Source organism: Rhamphochromis longiceps, linkage group LG15 (genome assembly GCF_057381845.1).
Source record: "Rhamphochromis longiceps isolate RC_006_pf linkage group LG15, R_longiceps_female_GT1.1, whole genome shotgun sequence".
Taxonomy (NCBI): domain Eukaryota; kingdom Metazoa; phylum Chordata; class Actinopteri; order Cichliformes; family Cichlidae; genus Rhamphochromis; species Rhamphochromis longiceps.
The window spans coordinates 7,631,376-7,642,785 of NC_140571.1; the positions used below are offsets into that span (position 1 = coordinate 7,631,376).

At 39.1% G+C, this 11,410-nt stretch overlaps 2 protein-coding genes across 2 annotated transcripts in view; both read right to left on the reverse strand.

Annotated features, from left to right (window-relative positions):
• Positions 1-1,397: 1,397 nt before the first annotated feature.
• LOC146651962 (alpha-N-acetylgalactosaminidase-like) lies at positions 1,398-7,887 on the reverse strand. Its single transcript, XM_085382639.1, has 9 exons — positions 7,688-7,887; positions 7,038-7,194; positions 6,622-6,762; positions 6,122-6,333; positions 5,935-6,029; positions 5,672-5,833; positions 5,096-5,293; positions 4,850-4,990; positions 1,398-2,138 (listed from the first exon to the last, which is right to left on the reverse strand). Exons 2-9 carry the CDS (start codon positions 7,190-7,192, stop codon positions 1,935-1,937), a joined length of 1,308 nt encoding a protein of 435 aa, XP_085238765.1. The 5' UTR covers positions 7,193-7,194; positions 7,688-7,887; the 3' UTR covers positions 1,398-1,934.
• A 1,256-nt stretch (positions 7,888-9,143) lies between these two features.
• Positions 9,144-11,410, reverse strand: part of LOC146651963 (alpha-N-acetylgalactosaminidase-like) — a 16,607-nt gene continuing 14,340 nt past the window's right edge. The window contains exon 9 of the mRNA XM_085381287.1: positions 9,144-10,709. Coding sequence (XP_085237413.1) covers positions 10,506-10,709 — 204 coding nt within the window. The 3' untranslated portion in view covers positions 9,144-10,505. The remainder of the gene's footprint in view (positions 10,710-11,410) is intronic.

Below are 11,410 nucleotides of genomic sequence, written 5' to 3' on the forward strand. Positions count from 1 at the left end.
AAAAGGACAAAGCAGAATGGGCTGATTGTCCTTGCACTGTTAAGCAGGTGCACTTTTTGGCAGTGGCGAGAAGGCTGAGACAGACTGAAGAGCAGTGCTGACCTCTGCTGGCTGCATATAGGGTTGACTCTGAGTGTATGTTAGCTAAATTATGGGTTTTTCTTTGTATGTTCGGTGCCTTTGTCTGCCAACCAAATCTGTATGTTACATTTCTGTATATAGGTACCAAACTACAAGGGGGTCTTTGAGTGATCATTTATTCATTCAAAGTTAAAAAGACTTCACGTTGCTAACGATAGGCTATATTAGACCATGAGAAATGCAAAGGAGGAAGGCACAAATTCACACATTTAACTAGTTTTGACAGTTTTGTTACTAGTTAATATAGAAATGTATCTTTTCAAAGTTGGTTCACAGTAAAAAGGACATTTTCTCTTTGTCATTTAACAGTAAAGATGTAGTGATGTAATTACTTCACAAATACTTGGCATAGTCTTTTTGTATTTCTAAAATTTAAGCCCAAAGCATCGTGCTGGGAGCTTAATTCGACTTACTACAACTGTGTTTAATTTATAAAGTGTAAAAAATACTAAGACGTAACAATGAACTTGTATTTCTTTTACTTGAGACATTTCAGGGTTTAGATTTCTTTATACTGAAAGAAAGAGGAACAATTAAAATATTTTTTTGTTTTGCTTGTTTCTAAGTTAATGGGAAAATGGGTCAATTTTAACTCATTAATGCCCAGTGTATCATATTTAATACTTACAGTTTTTTATGAGGTTTTGAGATTTTAACATCTGTGGGATATTTTTCCCCACTGCAAAATGTTAATGAATTGCACAATAAAGTTAAGCTTCTTTTTTTTTTTTTTAAACGCAAGAGTTAGCAATAGGGAAAAATAAAAAGTCATACATGGAAAGTAAAATTTAATTATTATTTTTTTAAACAAATATGTCAGTTGGTTCAATAAACTCTCCATTTTCAAAAAAAATGAATTTTCTGGCAATCACTTCATAGCTCAGGTTTTAAGGGGATATAAAATGATTTTAACAGCCCTGCTTTAGATAACAGTAGAGTGAAAGTGCATTCAATACCAAGAACTACTTGATGAAAGGGGTTTTTTTGTATTATAAAAATAAATAAATTTTATAGAAAACAGAACTGGAACTAAACTGACCTTAAGAGATGTCACTTTCTGACAAAGAACTGGGAAGTGAAAGCTAAAAGTGAAAAACATCTTGGTACCTTTGAAAAAGCTTGTAGGAGCTGGCTGGAACCCATATTACTCATATGGATGTATAGTGCAAAAATCAAAGCACTCTGCTGCATATGTTTGTATGTACTATGTAGTTGTAGTATGTAGCGTGTAATCACTGTAAGGAAACCCGAAGAACTGAAATACAGCGTTTTCATTTATTTAGAGAATTTGATGACAAATTGTTTACTTAGGTCACATAAAAACATATAAATCATTAATGAGTTTTTTCTAAAACTTGTTTCCACTTTTGTCTTTCTGAGCTGACAAAGACTAATCTCTATTAAAAAACAAAATCTAAGACAAGTGAAGACCTCTCAGTCACAGTGCCGATCTGGGATCAGTGACTTTGCTTTGGCACATCTCAGATAAAATTTTAAAATCATCATCTCTCTTTACTGTTGAGCACAGAAACTCTTGTGGCCCAGTTACTTTCAAGTGAAGATCCAGCTGGAGATCGCATCAACAAGAGCACATTTGTGCCATATACAGATGTAAAGTGGATGACCCTGAGTTTCAAGCATGTTCTTACTTGGAAGAGGCAATTGTAAAACACAGTTCAGAGCTATGCGCCTGCACCTGTGCTTAGATAGAAACAAATCATTCGATCATCAAGACATTACTACTGAGGTAAAAGACAAAAACTTAAGGATTAGAAAGTGGGGTCTGTGAGTGGTCAGAGGAAAACCCGTGGAATGGCATTTTCCTCACGATCATCATAGACACGACCATGGAGCGTGCCCCCTTGATAGAACTGGCGGAGGTTGAATTTGGCAGGTGCAGAGACGTACCACATTACCACCCCTGTGGGGTTCACTGACACTACAAATTCAGTGGAGTCTTTGAGCGATGCGGTCTCATCTGTGAAGACGTTGAAAACCTACAAAGAAGACGAGAAACAGAAGTGAATTTCTCTAGCAAGTATAAAGACAGACATCTTGCTGATAGAACACTTTTGGTCTCAGTGGGAAACCTTTGGTCAGATGTAGCTAGATTCTCATCATGTGTTACTTAAAGATCTGTTCTAAGTCCATTGTTGTTCTCATTGTATATCCTACCACTAGGCCATATTAGTAGTCATTTTAAATCCATTTCCTATCATCTGTATGCAGATGATATTCAGCTGTACCTTTCTTTTAAACCTTATGAATTGGATAAACTATCCATTCTAATGGACTGTCTTAAGGAAATTAATGGTTGGATGGCAAACAATTTTCTGCAGCTTAATACAGACAAGATAGATTGTTTAATTCTGGCTCCAGAGAGCATTAAGCCTCAAATTAGACAATTATTGGGATGTTTCTCATTCACTGTAAAACCTCTGAATCTTTGACCCCCTCTGTGCTTTCTTCACTTAAGAAATATCACTAAACTCAGGACTGTTGTCTCTCAAGGTGAATTGGAGAAGCTCGATGTCTTCGTCTCCTCCCAATTAGCCTGTTGTAATGCCCTTTTTCCTTGTCTGTCAAAGGCTTCTATAAATCGCCGTTAAGCTGTCCAAAATGGTGTGATATTTTCTCATTGCTAAAGAGTCTGCACTGGCTTCCAGTTAATTTCAGATATCAATTTAAAATCTTGACTCGTACTGTCATGGCCTTACGAGGAGAGGCCCCCACTTATATTGTCAAGCTACTTCACGCTAATTCTCCAAACTGGATCCTTAGGTACACTGATAGTGGTCTACTGGGGATTCTACACCTGTCTGAAAACCATAGAGGATTATGCCTTCCAAACCTTAGCGCCAAAGCTATGGATCTCTCTCTCTTTCTCTCTCTGATACAGATACTAATATTTGGTCAAATATGATAGCTATATTTAAAAGTCCAATACTGTCAATATTTGTTTTCTTTGAGATTTCAAAACAAAGAAGTTGCAGAGTGCCCCCTGGTGGAAAAAAAAAAATTCAAAGACAGCAATCCTAACAGGGTTGAAGGGTGTTTCACCCCTCTCGTTTCCTAATTTTCATTCAGTAGCTATTATAATGCTGACACCAATAACTAATACCGGCCAACAATATTGCCCGCTAATAAATGGTTTCGACTCTTCTTCATATTGTACATTAATAATGTTCAGAAAGATTCTACTGAATTTGTAGAGTGGCAGGGAACAGATGTCCAACTGGTGTATTATGGCTGAATTCCAAATCTCTAGGTCAGAGGGAAAGGAACAGCCCAGGGACTATACACAATATACACAGATGAAAGCCATCTCCACATTACACACCTAATATCTTCTACAGACTAGAAACCCATGTGATGAAGCCTGGGGGACACAATTGTTGGGCTGTTGTTAAATCTTGTTAATGTTAATGCATATACACCATACTGTCAAACTTTTGTCAATGTGGTGTATGTAAAGGCCCAGCATTACTACATCTCCTTTACCTTTTAGTGTGACTGCATTTGCAGGATTTTTTTTATCGTGTTCAGCTTAAAGGGATTTTATATAAAACACACCCACAATGTTTTGTTGTTTTAGTCATTCAATTGATATCCTAAAAGACCTACAACACATATGTTTCCGTAAATCTGTCTCTCTTCCACAGCATGTCTTTATCCTGTTTTCCTTCTCTCACCCCAACCGGTCGCAGCAGATGGCCCCGCCCGTCCCTGAGCCTGGTTCTGCTGGAGTTTTCTTCCTGTTAAAAGGGAGTTTTCCTTCCCACTGTCGCCAAACTGCTGCTCATAGGGGGTCATATGATTGTTGGGTTTTTCTCTGTATCTATTATTGTGCGATCTACTGTACAATATAATGCGCCTTGAGGCGACTTTTGTTGTGATTTGGCGCTATATAAATAAAATTGAATTGAATTGAATACCAACACCAGTTAAGCTCGCACAACTGCCCTGACCTGCTGCAGCAGTTTCAGCACTAGCATGAGTGACTATGCAAATTTTCTGTGCTTGCTTAGTGCGAAATAAGAACTGGAGCCAGCAGTTGTATCACATCCAGCTTGCCATCCTGACAGCTCCCTTTTGGTGTTCTCTTCCAGTATGACTCATTGGACCAGTGCCTGAGTTCCAGTGCTTCAACCATAATAACGACACCTGCTTTAAACAAGAAGCATGACTGTCACCTAGGGCAGCTCTGATTTAATGTCACCAGCCTGCCCCCGTGATCTGGCCTTGTGTATGACGAGCTGGACTTGCAGTTGATACTTTGTTGTTGTGTAACTTGTTTTTTTGGTTGTCGTTTGAGACACTCGCCACACCCTGGAGACTGGGTCAGGTGTTAGCTTCCACATTTCACACCACCCCAACTGATCACAGATTAGGAGTTGATCTACTTGGATGATTTTGGTAGGTTAGTGCAGCACATGATTTAATTTTATTCACGTAATCCTAATAAAAGACTGAGTCATGTACCGTGCTATAATGCTATAATATTTGAATAGATTTCAATCTTTTGTTTGTTTGTTTCTTGAAAATTTTTCCCCCGTTTGTTTTCTGTAGTGCTGTTTTACGTTGGTAACCTCAAACTTCAAAAACAGGGAAGTCTGAGTTAACCTTGCTTGCCAAAATTACCCCTCTCACCCCGAGTGAACCAGGTCGAAACACGATACACATCCCTCCTAAGTCTATAAACACATACCTTGTAGCTGCCTGCAGTGTAGTTGAGTTTGCTGAGGGAAGTTGTGTAGCGATAGGGCATGTCTGTACGACGGCTGAAGAACAATAAAGCGCTGGCATTTTTTGACAGGGGGCGCCAGAATACTTCAATGCCACTTTTCTCCTGGGAGAAAGAAAAAATGTGAACAATGAAACAAAAAAACATTGCACAAAAGTCCACAAAAAGAGTCATTTAAAAAAGAAATGTATCTACTAAATTGTGCTTCACCTTCACAATGCGTCTTCCCTGGATACCCAGGGCATCCTGGTTGATGCTGATGGCCATTTTGTTCCGCAGGATGCTCTGGGCACCGCTGGAGATGGTACGGAGGTCATTAGACATGAAAAGAGGAGCCGCCATGATCGCCCAGAGAGCCATCTGAGAACGAGACTGTTCCATGCTGAGGCCAAAGTCGCCAATAATCAGCTGTGAAGATTAAAAATTTTCACACCAAAGAATTAAATTGGAGGCTGTAGTCTGTAGTACATGTAATCTATCTTTCAGTATGGAGGTGTAGCTGAATGATTTGTGCACAACAAATATATACGTAGAGCACTGAAGAGGCTTAAACAAATCGTAGAGTAAGCAGAGACAGATTCTGTGGTTTGTTTTAAACAACTTCTGAAAACCCGTTTTTGTAGATGAGCTTTTGGTTTGAAATGAATCTCTGATCATATGTTAAATTTTGTGTTTGTTCATGTGTCTGTAAGTTTAAACATGTATTTGTGGCTTTTCTATTGCTTATGCTATTCCCTAAAGCACTTCACATTTGGGGACGATATTACAAATTTCAATTGAACAAACCATATCAGGGTCGTTCCACCTTCCAGGACCTGCTGCAGGTGTCAGGGCGTCCTGATTTTCAAAGAACCAGTCAACAATGTTCAGTACACTGTCCCAAGAGTCCTGGATGTCACCATAGTTACGCCACAGGTTGCAGATCTCACCCAGCTGAGTGTAATTTACCTAAAAACACGCATCAGTTTCATATAGTGAAGAAGCAAATACTAAGTATTAGAACAGGATTCGAACAAAACATCAAAAAGTATTTTGGATTTTAATCGTACCTTAGGTGGCAGCCCACCCTGGTAGGCAGGCCAGCTGCAGGAATAGCCAATGGGACGCCCTGTAGCATTTAAAGCCTTTGACATGAGAGGGTAACCTGTTCAAAACAGTGAACAGGAGATCTCAAATGAGGTCCAATCAGCAATATCTTATTATCCACACAGAAAAGGTTCAGTCTTGTGTTTTTACCCAGCTCTTGCTCCGTGGCATTAGAGTAACAGCCGTCATATTTAAACATATCCACCTCCCAGTCTGCAAATGTTTGAGCATCTAATTCGATCTTGTCCAGCGGGGTGCCAGGGTAGCCCCCACATGTGAGTTTGCCCATGTCCCCATAGATGCCCAGCTTTAGGCCTCTGTTATGCAAGTAGTGTGCCAGCTTTTTGATTCCTCCTGGAAACCTGAAAGAGTAATATCAAACACACACATTTTAAAAAATGCCTTCAGCTTTCATTTTGTAACCACAGCATGATTTTTTTTAATCCTGTAACCCAATTTCCTTTTGCACTTTCCAGGGAAGTGAAAATTCATATTTGTGCTGACACTAAAACATAAATGCTATCAATCTCCTGAGTACTGTGTTTTGCTTTTCACATGATTGTATGACTGTCACACTACTTCACTGGCTGTAGGCCAATAACAGATATATGTTTACAATGGTCTTTGTGCTCACGCAGCAAATACTGCACCTCTTAGGATCAGGCTGCAGCCGTCCCTGATCGTCTCTTTGTTTGGAAGACCAGCAGTCATCTATGTTCACGTAGACATAGCCGAGTTCCTTCCAGCCATCCTCTGCAAGTCTGTCTGCCATGTCCATGAACAGATTTTCACTGGAAGAAGGACAAAGATGTTTCATAATTGTCTCAATCGCATTCCTATTTACACTGATACTGCATTTGAAGATAAGAGTGTAAAGAGTGTAAAGAGCACTACCATATCTATTAGATATTCTGTTCAAACCGACTGCTTCTACTGGCTTTTGTTATATCCTGTTATTATATCGCTATAAAACTGAGACTAGACCATTATAGTTATAATACCTAAATACCTTTTAAGTTTTCAATACAATCAAGCCTGGTGGTACACATTCAAAATTTTGGCTTACCTGATGCAGTTCTTTGGGTCGTTTTCACAGTCAATATCACATCGGTATCGTTCCCATGCCAACCACCCCATGGGAGGGGTCTTCATCAGTCCATTGTCAAGGGCCAAAGTGGTCCCAGTGAGCGCAAAGGCAAAAAAGAGAACTGCAACATGCATTTCTGCAAATACAAAATTACAAGCTGAATCAGATGTTAGTGCAGTGTGTCAAAGATGAGCCAGAAGAGTACGTCCAGAAGACTAAAGGGCAAATGCAGGTTCATGATTGCAGCACCTGACGAGTAATCACCTGACATGGGTGTGAACGCAAAACAACCTGCGCGGTGACTTACCAGTGAAATAGACTGATCGTGTCAGATGACCAAATAAAAACCACATGCTTATATAAACGATGTTCTGCTAAATAAAAGTTAGAATATAAAAGCTGTTCGCAACATGATCGTCATTTGGTTCTTGTAAATACGCAACACTCGATCTCAAGCGAGTTTTTTGTATTATAAACACCAACTTGACGTTAGCTTATTACTTATAACTAATCTGGCATAGACAACAATTATTCTAGCAATTTAAAACGCAGGGAATCTAATACACGTTTAAATGATTTAAACGAAGGGATTTGCTGAATAAATGTATGAAATGAAAAGCTGAACTCACTGAAGTCCGATCACGGCTCTTGGAAACTGAAAGCTAGAAAGAGCAAATAAGACCAAGAGCTCAGCCTCCTGCAGTCCGATTCTGTGCTCTTGTCTCTGGTCTCTCCCTCACTTCTTTAAATAAATACTGTGATAAAAGAAAATCCGCTCGGTCCTACTGTGGGGGAATATACAAAAAAGTACACATGACAAGGAAGTGGGGGCCACGTGACAAAGGAACCCTATCAGCTGACCACAAACCAGGAAGCGAGACAAAAAGCGCCGGGGAGACCGTTGATTACAGTGGTTCCCAAACTTTTTTTGCTAGGCTCCCCTTTGTTTTACAAGGAAAATGTTGCCCCCCCCCCCCCCCCCCCCCCGCGCGCACGCACGCACAAACACATCCTCCAACCACACACACCTGTATTTTGCTCCATTGCGGTTTATTTCACACCTCAAACATTTAGTAAACAATTAGGCAAATACAAGTAATCTGAAATAAATTACAGGTAGTAAGAAAGTAAACTACTAACTCTTTTATGCTACGTCCACACCTACGTGTTTCGAATCACCGAAAACGGAGATTTTATAAAAGTCCTTTTTGCGTTTACATGTGGAAGAGGAATACAGAGTTCGTCACGCAATGTCAAAGGTATGTGCCTTTTTTCACGTCAGACTGTGCGCCACCTTATTGTTTACATGAGATGAATTGCAGAATGGCAGATAGAGACAAAATACTGTTAATCTGACTATCTTCAGTTTTTACACGCTTACATACACACGCAGTTACTGTCCCTCCATTTATAAAGGCAGAGGCATCACGGTGTGATTTTTTTACGTGTAGTTGTTTTTTTCTGTGTAAAAATATTCAACATTGCTGTCAATACATTTTTCAAAAAAATGCCTCTCTGTGCAAAATGGGTTTAAAAACATAAACAGCTGTGGGATACTGTTTGTCTTGATTTGAACCGAGGGAACAAATCGTAGCAGGATCAGCCTGATATTATTTGTATCCCACTGTAACTTTACTTTATACAGAGCTAACATCCCCAAAATGTCAGGTGTAGTTAGTCATTACAACAAGTGTTTGTGAACTAAAAATCAATTATGTGGGATACTGTTTGTCCATGATTTGAAGAGCCCAGCCCGCTCCCAACACAGGGAAAACCAATTATGCAGGAGAGACCTACCTTGGCACTTGTGCAGGTGAAACCAAAGGGAAGATATGCTTCACCATATTTTCTAGTCTTTGGCTTAGAATGAAGTTGGTTTGGAAACATATTCAGCTATGCTTCATCTCCTGCTCTGCGTTTGTGTGGGCGCCCTGTGTTAGCAGTGTCCAAGCATTTGGGGGTTTTTTTTTCCACTTTTCATACCGGACCCCACACTTTGGGAAGCTCTGGATTACGTTTATTTACCTCAGTTCTGTAGCTGATCTAAAAAAAAAAAAAAACAAAAAAAAAAAACACCTATTCCAGTTTCGAACTGTTTATGTTTAATGAGGTGATGTTAAATGTGATCAAATCATTCATACATTATGTTTCATAAAAAGCTATAGATTGTAGTAGCCTTCACCTCTCATTTGGCGTTACAATCCTGGTGATGTCTTTGGGTGATGAACAAAATAACTACTGCTTCTTCCTTACAGCAAAAGTGTAAACATATCCACATCCAGCAGGAGGAGCACTTGGAATACAAAATTTGGAACCACAAAACCTGGATTTAGTTGCTTCAAAAGTTGCTAAAAATTCATAGATGATAAATGCTATAAGATAAAGTCTTGTGACTCTCACTTTGGTGAAAATGCATTCAATACCAAGAACTAAAAAAAAAAAGACCAAGAACTACAAGTATTATATAAATAAATAAATAAATTTTATAGAAAACAGGACTGGAACTAAACTGACCTTAAGATAAGTCACTCTGGGACAAAGAACTGGAAAGTGAAAGCTAAAAGTGAAAAACATCTTAATCACTGAAAGGAAACCTGAAGAACTGAAATACAGCGTTTTCATTTATTTAGAGAATTTGATGATAAATTGTTTACTTAGGTCACATAAAAACATATAAATCATTAATGAGTTTTTTCTAAAACTTTTTTTCCACATTTGTCTTTCTGAGCTGACAAAGACTGATCTCTATTTAAAAAAAAAATCTTAAGGCTACGTCCACACGTACACGGGTGCAGTGTTTAAATGCTTACATATACACACACAGTTACTGTCCCTCCACACATACAACTTGGTTCTGCTTCTATGCCCCAGCTTTGTTTACTATTTCCCACCCAGGCTTCTAGACTTCTGATTGGCCAACATTTCTACACGGTTAAGAATATATCGCCAACTGTTGCTTTGGCATGTTCCTAGCAGCGTTTTCCTTCATTTCTGTGTTTACGTGTGGACGGGATTATTTTTTTAAAAGGAAAACGGAAAATCTCTGTTTTCAAAAATACCCGTGTACGTGTGGACGTAGCCTAAGACAAGTGAAGACCTCCCGATCTGGGATCAGTGACTTTGCTTTGGCACATCTCAGATAAAATTTTAAAAGCATCATCTCTCTTTACTGTTGAGCACAGAAACTCTTGTGGCCCAGTTACTTTCAAGTGAAGATCCAGCTGGAGATCGCATCAACAAGAGCACATTTGTGCCATATACAGATGTAAAGTGGATGACCCTGAGTTTCAAGCATGTTCTTACTTGGAAGAGGCAATTGTAAAACACAGTTCAGAGCTATGCGCCTGCACCTGTGCTTAGATAGAAACAAATCATTCGATCATCAAGACATTACTACTGAGGTAAAAGACAAAAACTTAAGGATTAGAAAGTGGGGTCTGTGAGTGGTCAGAGGAAAACCCGTGGAATGGCATTTTCCTCACGATCATCATAGACACGACCATGGAGCGTGCCCCCTTGATAGAACTGGCGGAGGTTGAATTTGGCAGGTGCAGAGACGTACCACATTACCACCCCTGTGGGGTTCACTGACACTACAAATTCAGTGGAGTCTTTGAGCGATGCGGTCTCATCTGTGAAGACGTTGAAAACCTACAAAGAAGACGGGAAACAGAAGTGAATTTCTCTAGCAAGTATAAAGACAGACATCTTGCTGATAGAACACTTTTGGTCTCAGTGGGAAACCTTTGGTCAGATGTAGCTAGATTCTCATCATGTGTTACTTAAAGATCTGTTCTAAGTCCATTGTTGTTCTCATTGTATATCCTACCACTAGGCCATATTAGTAGTCATTTTAAATCCATATCCTATCATCTGTATGCAGATGATATTCAGCTGTACCTTTCTTTTAAACCTTATGAATTGAATAAACTATCCATTCTAATGGACTGTCTTAAGCAATGTTCCCTCTAATTTTTCATGTGTCTGAGTGAACACACAAACTCCCTGAGCGGTCCCTTGGACCACTGTGAGCAACAGCAGACGTGTGCACTGTGGTCACGCCAGCATCGAATCCATCCAAGTTACATGGTTTATTAAAATAATCAAATTACAGCATTTGTCTTAGACTACTTTTAATTAACTGCTTTAGCCCACTTACAATGAAAATTTAAAAAAAAAAATCTTGTTCATGACCTGTGTAGTATGTTAACACTTTTGGAAGTAAAGAATAACCTGAACTCCAATTTTGAAAACAAAACTTTCTTTTTTTAATTTTTTAATTTATTTTTTTTATAAAGCTCTGCATCAAATTTGATGGCACACAAATTATTCGTGCCACTCCAAAACATAAT